The 14,472-nt window shown below is 51.9% G+C and overlaps 1 protein-coding gene across 1 annotated transcript in view; it reads left to right on the forward strand.

Moving 5' to 3' along the window:
* Positions 1 to 522: 522 nt before the first annotated feature.
* Positions 523 to 14,472, forward strand: part of LOC144737935 (uncharacterized) — a 28,526-nt gene continuing 14,576 nt past the window's right edge. The window contains exons 1-3 of the mRNA XM_078620832.1: positions 523 to 601; positions 3,826 to 3,904; positions 13,297 to 13,412. Of these exons, the coding sequence (XP_078476958.1) occupies positions 3,838 to 3,904; positions 13,297 to 13,412 (183 nt within the window). The 5' untranslated portion in view covers positions 523 to 601; positions 3,826 to 3,837. The remainder of the gene's footprint in view (positions 602 to 3,825; positions 3,905 to 13,296; positions 13,413 to 14,472) is intronic.

A 14,472-nucleotide genomic window follows, 5' to 3' on the forward strand; every position in this document is an offset into this window, starting at 1 on the left:
AATGTTATCAGGATATAAATGTGGCTCCAAACACATCTCCGTGCACGCATGACCGGGCACGGCCATGTCCTGGGTTCGACCCCGCGCGCGTGGTTTGTGGCTTCTGGGTTTAGCTCACCAGGTGAGAGTGCAACTCTGACAGCCACTGCGCTCACAACCATTGCTCAAACTAAACCAAACTATTTACATGGCTACCTAATGAAGGCCGCCTTTGTTTCCCTCGTGGCGATGTTTACACACCACACCAGAATTTCATTTAAGGCATAATAGATTTAGGGGAGGCCCAGGACCGGTTCAAAAATCATCACTTGGTGGTGGCCGTGAGCGGAAATCGAACTGTGGTCGTCGGGTTTGGAGCAGAGCACGCTAACTACTACACTATCGCTCACCCCAAAACACACGCACACTCGCTCACACATCGCCCTGCCCTTGGCTGTGGTAAATTACAACACGGCGATTTTTCCCCGATAGGAAATGGAATTTCTCACTGACCGAGTGACGCATCTGGCTCGACCACACGCCGTTGCTAACAGCGGCTATTGGGAAGGAGCTGCAGCTTGGAGCAAGACGCCAGGGCAGACAAAACGAGCGCTGCGCGTCCGTATGTATATTGTGTGTATGTTGTGTGTATGTTGTATGTATGTTTTATGTACGTGTGTTGAACTTCTTTGGCACCGTACGTAGCCAACCGTGCTCATCGGTGGTGCAGGGGAAGGACAACAAACTAAAGACGAAAGCAGTTCTAAAGCAATGAGTCGTCAATCTATTTGATTTAAAGTGCATAGCTCCAGTGGCTTCCTAATATCGGAAGGAAGAGCGTTCCAGACGGCTGCAGTCGCGCGATGCGGTGACCTTTCTCTATTCGATGGCTAGCCAAAAGTGTAGTTTATAGTGTAGTGTATGTCGTGTATATTGGTGTAGTATATAGTGTCGTGTAGTTTAAATAGCATCTGAAAGCGTGCGATGCGATGATCATCTTTGTTCGATTGCTATCCAAAGTCCGCTACTGCGAGGTTGAATTGAGTTCGTTTGATGTTTTATGCTTTTTGACGAGATCAGCGAGGTATTTTGGTTCATTTGTGGCAAGCACTTTGTGTGTGTGTAATGAGTGCGGTGTTGTCCACCCATCTCCTTCATAGGCGTTACTCGCTACGAGCGCACACTACAAATATATGGCAGGCGTTAGGGTCGGGATTAAGCCCACAATCTACTGCATACCAGGCGAGGTAGTTAACATCTCACCACCGTGGCGCCAAAAATGTCTGCTGACCACTCAGCCTCCCCACCCCTCGTGACAAAACACATTCACTTCTCTCTCTAAATACCAGCAATATAACAGGATTCATATTACTGGAACATCCTTATAGCTGTGTTTTTTCACAACTATAATGATATATTTCTTATGGGGGGCATTTAGATATTTGGGTTCAGGTAGTTTTATTAGGGTAATTTACCGCACTTCGTTTCTTTATTATTACTAAATATAGTGTTAAATTATTATTCACGTCTGAAACAAAAGTGTCTAAACATGTTCATTATGGACATCTGTGACAAAAAGAGCTTTAAGGCTAATCGGATTTCCTCCTGCAGTGTAAATTAAGATTTTGATTCTGAACCTGTGTTTGTATCTGTAGCCGGTCTGCCCTGCTGTCCCCTCTCGTCCCATGTTCGTAAATCCTTGCTAGGGAGGACAGGTAGGCTAAAGAGACAGCAGAAACAATAACAACAATACAACGAATATAGTTCTGAGACGATGATTCGATGTACTTTGCGTTGTGGAGGCAACTCCACAACAGCTGAGCCACCAGTGGTGGTGGTTGTTTGTGAAACGGCAACACTTTTTTCAAAAGTCGTCTTCAGAAGGGATATTGCCTATCTGCAATAGTTGATCAGACACACATCGAATGAGGGCACAGACTAAATAATTAATCTGTCAGCAGTAACGACATCTTGTCCAGCTGCGGCTGGGTAAACTACGCGTGAAGCAAATGGAGTGACGTGACAGTGGCCGTATTAACATGGGCAGTACCAAGTGTAGAAAGTTATCACTGAAAGCCTATGAAACAGAAGTTCCTAGGGCCTACAAGAACATTCATCCAGGCCTGAGCTGTCACATGTGCAGTTCACCAGCACAAAGTCCACGCAAATCTAAATTGGGGACGTAGCTCGTACTCTGCTTTGGACGTGGGGGGCTCGTGGTCCAATCGCTGATCACCGTTGGCATTCACTTACATAATAATAAAAAACACCTGCCTACCCGTAGCTATGATCAGAGTGCACACTTATACGTGTGATTAATCACAGGCGAGCTCATACCCAGCTACACTTCCATTGAAAGTGTTTTTCAAAGCGAGGCTTTTTGCTGACGTGCAGTGAACGTGGGGCGCCGCAGTGACGAGTATTTATCCCCCTTGCCTGGTTTGCAGGAGGTCGTGGGTTGGATTCTGACTAACGATTCCCGTTGTATATGTAGTGGGTTCACTGATAGACACACTAACTCAGGAGGCAATACTTTTATTCTACAACCACAACGGGATAACTACATAACCGATAACCACCACGGGTAACTACATAACCGGTAACTGCCACAGGATAACTATATAAACGGGTCCGGTCAGTAGGCACACTGCCTGACCCACGATGCCGAGCACGAAGACCGAAGACCCAGGGGAAGACGTAGCACGGCGAGTACCATTCCAGCAGACAGCCCCGGTGCAGCCTCAGAACCTCTCTTTTATACCCCCCAACGTGGCCTGGCCACGCCCCCTTCTGGAACCTACCAGAAGGTTCTGGGCCATACACCACGTGTCCCTTCTGTCACCTTTGGCCCACTTCCCTTACCCTGGCCTATCACGTGCCCTTGCCAGCCAATGGGGCTGCTACGTCGTCAGACGCCCCTCTCTGCCAGTCACCAGAACTATGCCCCTTTGGGACCCTTTCCATGACATTGCATACCCTGCTGGCAGAGAAAGCTACTTCACTCCAAGTTCCCCTCTCTATCAGTAACTGGCGCTCGGTGCCAAAGTGACCCATTATATGTCACTACATATATTTAGAGTTTGCATCTTTCTATTCCTCTCTTCCTGTCTCTGGGGTCCTCCGGTTTTTCCTTCCAAATTTAGAATCAACATGCCATGTAGATTATTTGGCTTCTGTAAATGTCCACATGACAAGTAACTTAGGTTGAACTGCTATCATTTGTGATGGCCAGGTGAGCTCACACCGGGCTACACATCACAGCCACTCCTGGGTTAGGGGACCGCACCTCTGAGAACCACTGCGCTAGAGAAACAGACACGCGGGCAGCGGTCGTGCAGAGCAATGTCGTTCTTCTGCACCAGTCCCTGGAGACAAGAATACAATGCAACGCAAGCACCAACTGTTTCATGCTATGCTTATGTGTATGTATTTAATAATAATAATCATTATTATTTCATTTCAAATAGCGTAATTCATGCAATTGCATCCCACAACGCTGCACATCTATTATCCAGTTCCGTACAAAAAGACGAAAATAAAACCCAACTACTTATCAAGTGAATGCGTAAACAATGAGAAAAAATGCAGATAACAAGAAAAAATCATTCGTTCTCAATGTAGTACAGTGCTGTAGTGGAGTGTATAATCGCGTAGTGTATAATAGTGTAGTGTGTTGTGTAAATTAATGCAGAGTATAGTAGTGCAATATGTAGTGTAAAGTGTAGTGGATAGTCGTGTAGTGTATAGTAGTGTATTGTAGTGTAAAGTGCATATAACTGGTCACAACAGGACCCTGTGTGTTGTGCTTGCCCTGTCCTCATCCCTGTCTCTTGTAACCCGCCCTAGGAGCTCCCAACCATGAACCACCGCGAGTCTGCCTTCCTCGTAATGGTAATGGTGGTGGCGGTGCACGTGACTAACTCAGGTAAGAAAGATGGAGTGGAACGTTCGTGAACAACCGAATTCAGCGCGCGTGCGTGCTCTCCAATGCGATAGTAATGGTCGCGCCCAGTGCCGGATTATCCTAGTGTAGGGGTCTTACGGAGGGAATATGTGTCGAGCTGATATGTATGGGATCCAACGGGAAACTAGCACAGTGGGCGGGGCTACGTCAGTGCACGGGCAGGTGCCCTCTACGACGTCCGCGCTTCGGACGTTACGATCCCCCGGGGCCCCACCCCTCAGGTATAAAAGGGAAATGTATCGGGGGGCTAGAGAGAGTTTTGGTTAGCTAAGAAGAGAAGACGGAAGGCGTCCCAGATAGAGCCCTGGTCTCCCCCTGCTACGCCGTCCTTGTCAGGACCGCGCAGGCTCGAGTCAGTGGCGTGGTGCCAGAGCCAGAGCCAGGGTTGGTCTGGACTCTGAGTACCGGGCCCGACTGACCAGTGTCGGGCCAAGATAGCCTCCCCTAGTCCACGAGAGGAGGACTCTGAGGCAGGCTAGGTTTAGCCTAGAGGTGTGTCCTCAGATAGACGGGTGAGGGGGCCGATACCCCCTCAGTGTGTATGTCACAACGTGGGGTGTTAAATAAACAAGTGTGCCTCCAACTCCGGTGTGAACGAGTCATAAGAGTACTACATCTGGCGTCAGAAGTAAACAACGAACATGGACACGCGCCGAACAGCTCGGGCCGGGGTACAGGAGGCGGAGGACACCGCGGGAAGTGCGGTACCAGAGACGGCTGAGGGGGCCAACGAGCAGCCGGGACCGAATGAGTCTTTACCGGGCCATCGGGAGGAAGGGGAGTCGCTGTCCGACGGGCTGCGGCTGGCGCACGCGAGGTTGGCGGAGCTGCTATACGCTGCTGCCGCCACACTCGAGACCATCACTCGGCTGGGGGCTGCTGGACCACCGCGAGGCGAGGACAGCCGACGGCCGTTGCACCTTCCCGCCATTTCTAACGTCGGCACTTTTGAAAGTCCCGCCATCGCCGCAGCAGCTGCCGAGGGCGTGGCCAACCTCAACTTGGGGTCCGACATCGACTCCGCTGGAGCTGCCGCGTCACCGCCTTCGGACGGAGCGTCACTATCTGCGCGACAGGCGATTACAGCTGCCGTTCGTGCTGACGCTCGGCCGAGTCGCGGGGACATCAAAGTGCGGTCCTCCACGGCGGTCGCGGCACTACACCAAAGACTACCCCCGCTGAAGGAGTTCGTGGCTGAGGAGGGCGACTGGGGGGGATTTCAGCGGCGCTTCCTCGCGCATCAAGAGATGGCGGGGTGGTCAGACGACGAAGCCCTCTGCGCACTACCGGCGCTCCTGGACGGCGACGCCCTCGCCGCTCTTACGTCCGCATCGAGGGACAAGCGCTCTACTCTTCAGATGGCGCTGCAATTGCTGGCTGGGGTTTACGGACCATCGGCCGAGTGTAGGCAGCGATTCTACGACCGCCAGCGGGGTGCGAAGGAGTCGCCCCTCGCCTACCGTACCAGCCTTCTGGCGCTCGCAAAGACGGCCTTCCCTCGTATGGATGACCAAGGCGTCGACGCCATGGTCACCGAGAAGATCCTTCTGCTGGCGGACGACCTGGACGTCGCCATCGTCGCGCAGGAGGACGTGGAGATGGGTTCCCTCCAAGCGGCGCGCCTCCTCCACGCCAACCTCCTGTCGCAGCGAAGGAAGGCCAGCAGGGCAGCTGCCGGCCGTACGGTGGCTGCCGTCACCTCACCGACGGAGGAGGTCTACGCCGCCGACTTCCGACAGCAGCAACGGATGGGAGCGCGGGCGGACCGGGATGGCCCGACCCGCCCCGACCGCCCGTCTTCACCACCTGCGCTCCCGCGCTGCTATAACTGCGGCGTCCGGGGCCACGTCGCCTTGGGGTGCCGTTCTCCTCGACAGCGGGGGACGACGCCTCGCCGGGACGCCGGCCCTCCTCCTCCTCCCAAGCTCCACCGACATGACCCGGCGAGTCGCGGCACCCCACATGTTTGGCCAAAGCACACACCCGTTACACATGTACACACCGCAACGAACGGGGGGCCAACATTGCACGCCATGGGGCCAACACGAACCACTATGGGGACCAAATTCGAACCAGCCCAGTGGTCCGTGTTGGCCCATCGCGTTCTAGCTGCGCCGTCGGGCTCGTCGGCCGTAGTAGGGTATATTGACGGGATCGAAGTGCGTATCCTCGTCGATACAGGTGCGTCGGCAACCATCATTTCGGAACTAATATACAACATTCTCCCTGTCCAAAGTCGTCCCTTGCTACCGGTTAATGTGCCATTCTACGCTGCTAACGGGGGCTCACTGGGTATCATGGGGCAGATTCGCGCGCAAATTTCGATCGGTGATATTAAATTGTCCGGCCCTATTTTTGTGTCCTCCTCGCTGGCGGTTCCGTGCCTGCTGGGGACGGATTTCTTGGGCAAAATGCCGATTCGGATCATGATTAATCAGGGTTGCATTGAACTCCCGTCGGGACGGCGGATGGCGTTTTTGCCTTCCCCTACTACGGATCGTTCGGCGCTCGCGACGGTACCCGCGTTTGTAGTTCAGACGGTTCGCGTGCCGCCAGGGGCACAAATGTTGGTACCCCTGAAGCTTCGTAGGCCCTTCGCTAAGGGTCTTGGGGACCAGGGTGTCCTGCTCGGCCCATCTAGGGCTGGGGTTAGCGGGCCGCATTTGATTCCCGCTCAGACCATTGTGAGGGGGGACGGGGACCCCTTCATCGCGGTCCTCAATGTGGGGTCGCAGGCCGTGGTAATTCCCCAGGGGACCGTGCTTGCTCACGCAACGCCGGTGCCCTGTGAGGAGTCTGTCGCAAATCACGTGCATGCTGCCACTCTGCCGACTCCACATTCGGACACCGATGAAGGGTGGCTTGAGGCGCTTTGTGCGGGATCGACGGACCTGTCGGATGTAGAGCGTCAAAAACTTAGGACACTGTTGCGCGAATTCGCCGATGTGTTTAGTCAAAACAAATTCGATCTGGGCTGCACCCAATTGCTGCGTCACCATATTGATACTGGTGACAGCGCGCCCATACGCCAAAATCCCTTCCGGCTGAGTCCCGCCGAGAAGGAACATGTCAAATCGGCTGTTGATGACATGTTAGCCGCCGATATCATTTCTCCCTCTACCAGCCCGTGGGGAGCACCGATCGTTTTGGTAAAGAAACAGGATGGATCGTTGCGGTTTTGCGTCGATTTTCGCCGCCTCAACAAAATTTCCGTTGCTGACGCATACCCGCTTCCCCGTATTGATGAATCACTCGACGCCTTGGCGGGGGCGCGATTCTTCTCCACATTGGATTTGCTTTCGGGATTCTGGCAGCTTCCTCTGGATGATGAATCTAAGCCTAAAACCGCTTTCCGTACGCCACATGGTCTCTTCCAATTTAACCGGTTGCCGATGGGATTACACTCGGCGCCGGCGACTTTCCAGCGATTGATGGAATTGGTTTTGGCTGGATTGCAGTGGGATTCGTGTTTAATCTATTTGGACGACGTTATCGTCTTTAGCAGAACATTCGACGAGCATCTCCAGAGGTTGCGGGCCGTTTTCCTCAAAATGCGGGCTGCTAATTTGAAATTTAAACCCCAAAAGTGTCATTTGTTGCGCGAATCGGTACGTTATTTGGGGCACATCGTAGGGCGCTCGGGTATTGCTACCGATCCCGCCAAAACGCAGTGCGTCAGCTCCTGGCCGACTCCCACCTCGGTGGGAGAGGTCAGGAGCTTTGTGGGTTTCGCGTCATACTACCGACGTTTTGTCGCGGACTTTGCCACCATTGCTAAACCCCTGCACGCTTTGACGTCAAAGGGGGTCCGTTTCCATTGGGGACAGGAGGAGGAGGCTGCGTTTCGCTCACTTCGGGACGCTCTGGTTAATGCCCCTCCCCTGGTTTATCCTGATTTCTCAAAACCCTTTGTGCTCGATACTGACGCGAGCAACACAGGTATTGGGGGCGTGCTGTCCCAGGTGGTCGAGGGCGTCGAACGGGTGGTCGCGTACGGTAGCCGAGTGTTGTCTCCGGCGGAGCAACGATATTGTGTCACGCGTCGGGAACTGCTGGCAATTGTCTACTTCATCCAGCAGTACCGGCCGTATCTGTACGGACAGTGTTTCACCGTCCGTACAGACCATGCAGCGCTACAGTACGCCCTGCGAGTCCAACAACCATCGGGACAATTGTCTCGATGGCTGGAGGTTCTCCAGGATTTTGATTTTCAGACCACGTACCGTAAGGGCGTTCGCCACACCAACGCGGACGCCCTGTCACGCATGCCGACCACCCCCGAATGCGCATGCCTCCTGGGGTCGGGTCGGTGCAGGCATCCTGCTGAATTGCCTGTCCCGGTCTTGGCGGCTGCTGATGACGCAGCATCAATGACTAATTCTATCGCACAACAGGGTTCTGATTCCCTGTTGGGGTTGCCTGCTACGGAATGGGGCCGGTTGCAAATGGAAGATACTTCCCTCCTTGCGTTGCGCCGCCGCGTCGGGGACCGGGGGCGGGGGAGGGGTGATGCCGACGCATGGGAAATGCTCGGTGGGTTGTTAATGCATTGGGACGAGAAATCCCATCGCCACCGGCTAGTGGTCCCTTCGGGGTTACGGGGTAGGGTGGTGTGGGCCGCTCACGAGCGCCTCCTCCACCTGGGTACCCAAAAGACCCTGGCCTTGCTCCAACTTGATTTCTTTTGGCCGGGCATGACAAGGGATGTCGGGGATCTGCTAGCATCGTGCCCTAGATGTGCGCAGCGCAAACCACCAGCGAAGGAGTCGAACCCGCCCCTGCAATCTATCAGGGTTTCCCGGGTGAACGAACTCGTCGCGCTGGACATTCTAGGACCGTTCCCCGCCACCCCTAGGGGAAATAGGTATTTGCTAACCGGGGTTGAATATTTCACGCGCTGGCCTATGGCCTGGCCCCTGGCCAACCAGTCGGCGGCAGCCATCGTGGAGGCCTTTGTCCAGGGATACGTCCTTGACAAAGGTGCTCCCGAGAGGCTGCTGACTGACCAGGGTAAAAATGTTTCAAGCAAATTGCTCAAACAGGTCTGTGACATCCTTGGCACTAAAAAGATTCGCACCTCTCCATATCACCCACAAACCGACGGGATGGTCGAGCGGTTGCATCGTACCATCACGTCGATGCTGTCGCAGCACGTTTCTGACTCACAGACGGATTGGGATTTGAAAATTCAGGGGGTCCTGTCAGCATACCGGTTGGCCCCCCATACTGCGACGGGATTTTCCCCCTTTTTCCTTATGTACGGCCGCGAGCCGGAGCCACCTGTTCAGGCCCAACTGCAGATCCCGGCGCCGCACGGAAAGACTCAATTGGCCGAACACGTTAAATTCAACCTGGAAAAATTAACGGAGGCTCGGGATGCTGCCATGCAAAATTCTGCCAGGCGGCAGAGGGCTAATGAGCGCCTCAGAATGGGTCGCGCGCATGTAATACAGTGGAAGCCGGGGGACAGGGCGTGGTTGCACTGTCCCCAGGTACCGCTCGCGTCCTCCTCTAAACTGCTGCGACCGTGGCGGGGTCCCGTCGAGGTGGTTGAGGTCCTGAGACCTCAGTGCGTGCGCATTCAATGGGGGAGGCGCCGGTGGTTTGTACACCCTGCCAGGCTAAAACCCTTCGTTGCGGTGCGAGATCCCACTACACACGCGCGTGGCCAAGCATGTGGGGGGGCGTCCGACTCAGAGGGGTCTTCTCCGTTGCTCCCGCCTAACGTGCTGCCGGCTGTCCCACCCCCAGGCGCACCGGGAGTGACGGGCTCACGCCCGACGACCCCCGCAGGGGATGCTGAGGGTCTTGCGACGTCGGCAACAGACTCGCTCTGTGACGAACACCTGCCGGCCAACGACCTGCCGGCCGACGACCTGCCGGCCGCGCCTGTCCCGTGTGACGGGCCGGCGGCGAGAACGCGCGCAAAAATGCGCAGACTCTTGTGAAAAAAAAAGAGAGAAGAAAAAAAAAAATTTTTTTTTTTTGGGTCTTTTGTGCTTTCTCTTCCGGTGTACATTCGCATGTTGTGCTCACGGTGTGGGGCGTCCGTGCTGTGTTCCCGGCACGTGCCGCGCTGCGTTGTACGATTATTGTGTTGTGTGTGTTGTGTGTGTTGTGTGTGTTGTGCGTCGTCTGTGGGGGGGCTGGAGGGGGACTCCAGGTAAAGATACACGTGTATATACGCTCGTCCTACGGTTTTCGTATTTATTCGCGGGGGGGGGGTTCGTCGGATTATTTTTTTTTTCTTTCTTCCTGGTGTTATGCTCGTTGCGTTATTGTTAAAAAAAAAAATGAGGCACACGCTGGGGTATCGAGGGCTGAATAAACTTTTATTGTCGATGTTGCAGCCGGGACGGCTGCGAGCTGTACAGGGGGGGGTGATGTAGGGGTCTTACGGAGGGAATATGTGTCGAGCTGATATGTATGGGATCCAACGGGAAACTAGCACAGTGGGCGGGGCTACGTCAGTGCACGGGCAGGTGCCCTCTACGACGTCCGCGCTTCGGACGTTACGATCCCCCGGGGCCCCACCCCTCAGGTATAAAAGGGAAATGTATCGGGGGGCTAGAGAGAGTTTTGGTTAGCTAAGAAGAGAAGACGGAAGGCGTCCCAGATAGAGCCCTGGTCTCCCCCTGCTACGCCGTCCTTGTCAGGACCGCGCAGGCTCGAGTCAGTGGCGTGGTGCCAGAGCCAGAGCCAGGGTTGGTCTGGACTCTGAGTACCGGGCCCGACTGACCAGTGTCGGGCCAAGATAGCCTCCCCTAGTCCACGAGAGGAGGACTCTGAGGCAGGCTAGGTTTAGCCTAGAGGTGTGTCCTCAGATAGACGGGTGAGGGGGCCGATACCCCCTCAGTGTGTATGTCACAACGTGGGGTGTTAAATAAACAAGTGTGCCTCCAACTCCGGTGTGAACGAGTCATAAGAGTACTACACTAGTAGCAAAAGTAGCTATTACATATGTAGTAGCTACGGGCCCCTCACTTTCAAGGGCCCGCGCTAAATACTTTCAAGCTTTCAATTCCGGTTCAGTGATTCTGCACTTGCTCTATTACTATAGTACTACACTGCCCTCAACTTTTATGAACAAGTGGGTGTTTAAGGTTAGCGATTTGTTGTAATATATGGCTGTATAGCAATTACAATTACTTTACTATGAAAGTAAAAAATGTGTTTCAATATTTATGGTTTTTTTTATTTAGGGCCCCTTTATAACATATGCTACAGGCCCCGCACGAGGTTAATCCGGCACTGGTCGCACCCATACCATGGTGGCTAGGAGATGGTAATTGCCTCGCCTGGTATACAGGAGGTCGTGGATTCTTTTCCGATCCTGACGCATGCTGTATATTTAGAGTTTGCGTGTCTCTCTGATCATCATCACGATGACTAGGAGATGTCAACTACCATGCCTGGTATGCAGGATTGTCGTGGGTTCGATCCCGACACTGATGGCTGCTATATAATTGGAGTTTGCATGTCTCTCTCTCAGGGCCGGCCCTAGACTAGCTGCCAGCAACTGGCGCCCGAGGCGAACCATGCAATCAGCGCTCCCACCCCCAAGCTCCAAAGAGATGTTAACTACCTACCTGGTATGCAGGAAGTCGTGGGTTCGATCCCGACCCTGATGCCTGCTATATATGTGGAGCCTGTGTCTCTCTCTCTCTTATCATCATCACGGTGACTAGGATATGTTAACTACCTCGCCTGGTATGCAGGAGGTCGTCGGGTCGATTCAGACCCTGACGCCTGCTGTATATTTGAAATTTGCATGTATCTCTTTTTCCGTGGTGGACCTTAACTGGTAAAATCATATCTAAAAACACATCTCAGGCCCTGTCGTCCGCGGTGAGACCACAAGGCTTGCATAGCGGCTCCATTACTTTGTGCAACAGGCAGGAGTTGTGTCGGCCGTGTCACTCATAGCAACCACGCGCATTTTGATGTGGGGCATGGGATGTGAGTTAGAAATAGGCTACACACACCTAATAAGTTCCGTTCAGTCATAGCATCATTCGTTTCTACTGTAGATTAATGATAGAGCTGTATTTATATCAATACGTTTGTGATTAAAATAAGCCGAGTTAAGAGTGGTGGTGCAGTGGTTGTATGTACGTGTGTATGTATGTTGAGCCTCTTTTGCACCGTACGTAGTTAACTGTGCTAATCGGAGGTGAGGGGGAAGAACAACAAATGAAATGCAAAAATGTGTTCTAAAGAATTTAGTTGTCAATCTATATCATGTAAAAGTGCACACCTCCAGTGACTTCCCAATATCGGAAGGAAGAGCATTCCAGACGGCCCCAGAAGCCCATTCCAGACGGCCCCAGAAGCACATCTGAAAGTGCATGATGTGGTGTACATCTTTGTTCGATGGAGAGCCAAAAGCTGCCACTGCGAGGATGATCGGAGTTTGCGTGATGGTTTATGCTTTTTGACGAGATCAGCAAGGTATTGTGGTTCATTTGTGGCAAGTGCACTGTGTGTAATGAGTACTCGGCGAACACCGTGACTGACAGTGGCATCAACGGCATTGGCAGTGACGGCCTCCTCAACCGCGCGTGACACTTTTGTGTCTTCAATCGTTTCCCCCAAATGTGTTATCAGCGTAATATCACGAGATGCGCAACCTCACAGCTACCGCTAAAATCCCCCTTAAAATAACATATCACTATCACAATAGGGGGCAGCACTTCCCCACCCACTCTGCCACCCAGAGTAATGTTCGTCAGTAAACCCTCTCTCGATGCGCGAGCGTTACATTCTTGAAAATTTCTCGCAATTCAGAATTTTCCGAATCCAGAAACCTTGGTTCCATTTGGGGGAAAATGGGGGGAATGTTCCTTTTATGAGTGAACATTGGGTGAGAAATTGGAAAAGTTTAATAACAATGGCTAAAAAAACTGCACAGAACATGTTTTTTATTACCTTTTACGATGATTATTATGATTTGACAATGGTTCAAAAAATGTATAACCAAATCAAGTGTAAGTACGTATAAAGTAAAAAATGCACAATAGCGAGTTCAGGACTCAGCGGACCATTTCAAATGTAGTAAAATTCTGCGGTCTGTCGGAACTTTCATAGAACTCTCGAATACTGAAGTTTGGTAGGTTCGTGAAAAGGGAATTAATATGCATTTAGTAATTCGCGAATGTGCGAAACAAATTTTTTCCATAAGCTTGCGCATACGGAGGGTTATACTGTATTCATTTCCCAGAGATGGGATTTTGAAAAGGTATCTGTGTATGTGTGGAGATGGCATGGTTTGTTGACGCTTCCAGGCTGCTTATATACAGCCAGTTCAATGTTGACGGTCTCTGCATTCGTTTTGCACATTGGTATTTATGTAGCAAATAGCCCCATTCAGCACATGGCGGCTGTCGAAGGCGAAGATGTGCTCTTTAACTGTTCGACATCGTCCACAATAGACCGCTTGCGATGGAGATATGGACAGTCTAATACAACGGTGAGTATTGCAATATCTCTCATTGCACGTGGTGTTACCTATTTAGCACACTTTAGGGATTATCAGCCCAGTGCAATATCCGTCTGTATTGCTACACAGCGTGAATATACTAGTGCAGAGTGTGCCGTATTTAAAATAATGTTAACAAATACATTACGAGTAAATGGTCTTAGGCCAAGGTTCCTTTTAGAGATCTCTCTCGTTAGTCTAAGCCCGTGTTTCTTAACCTTTACTGCACCCCTGCTTCTCAATCGTTAAACATGTATACTGTTCATGAATACATAGGTTTGATGAAACAAAGTAGTTGTAATTACGTGCCCGTGCCTAATTTGTCTGTCGATGATTTACCTTCGAAAACAACCTGGGCATGTCTCACACCCCTAGAAAGAGCATCTCGCACCCCAGGTTAAGAACCACTTGCCTAAGCTGTCCAGAGACCCCATTCAGAGATGGGGGTCCGTTAGCAATGTTAACACGAACTCTGTGGCTTTTTGGCAGCAGCTGGTGGTACGGACATCAAGATGGGTTGACCTCCAACTTCCTTTGGGCTCAATGATAGCGAGACAGAGTTACTTCTAGCAGCACTAAAGATCAACTGCCCCCTGCTTGCCAGCGCTCCCAGGCCCAGGGATGGTGGGGGAGGGGGGATTATGGGGGCTGTTATCTGTATTGTAGTGTATAGTATAGTGTAGTCTGTATGTGTGTGTGTTGAACTTCGTTGGCACCGTACAATGCCAACCACGCTAATTGTAAGTGCGGAGGAAAGACAAAACTAAAACACAAAAAATGAATAAGTTGTCAATCAGCCGCATTTGTTATAACAAATGGACATGTGTGAAAAAGATCTCCATGGCGCATCAGATTTATTCTGTCTAAATAAATGTTTTCATTCTCTTAATGTTGCTGGCTACATTCATAATTTGTGCAAAGCTTTGACATCGCCATTAATATCAATGCTAATTTAGAGGAGTGATTCTCATTTGTTGTTAGCTCAGCTTTCTACAATTTCAGAAATGTAGCCCAATGTGCCCCTTTGAAATCAGAGCGATGTCGAGATTGT

This window comes from Lampetra planeri, chromosome 75 (genome assembly GCF_965212315.1).
Source record: "Lampetra planeri chromosome 75, kcLamPlan1.2.h2, whole genome shotgun sequence".
In the NCBI taxonomy this organism is placed as follows: Eukaryota; Metazoa; Chordata; class Hyperoartia; order Petromyzontiformes; family Petromyzontidae; genus Lampetra; species Lampetra planeri.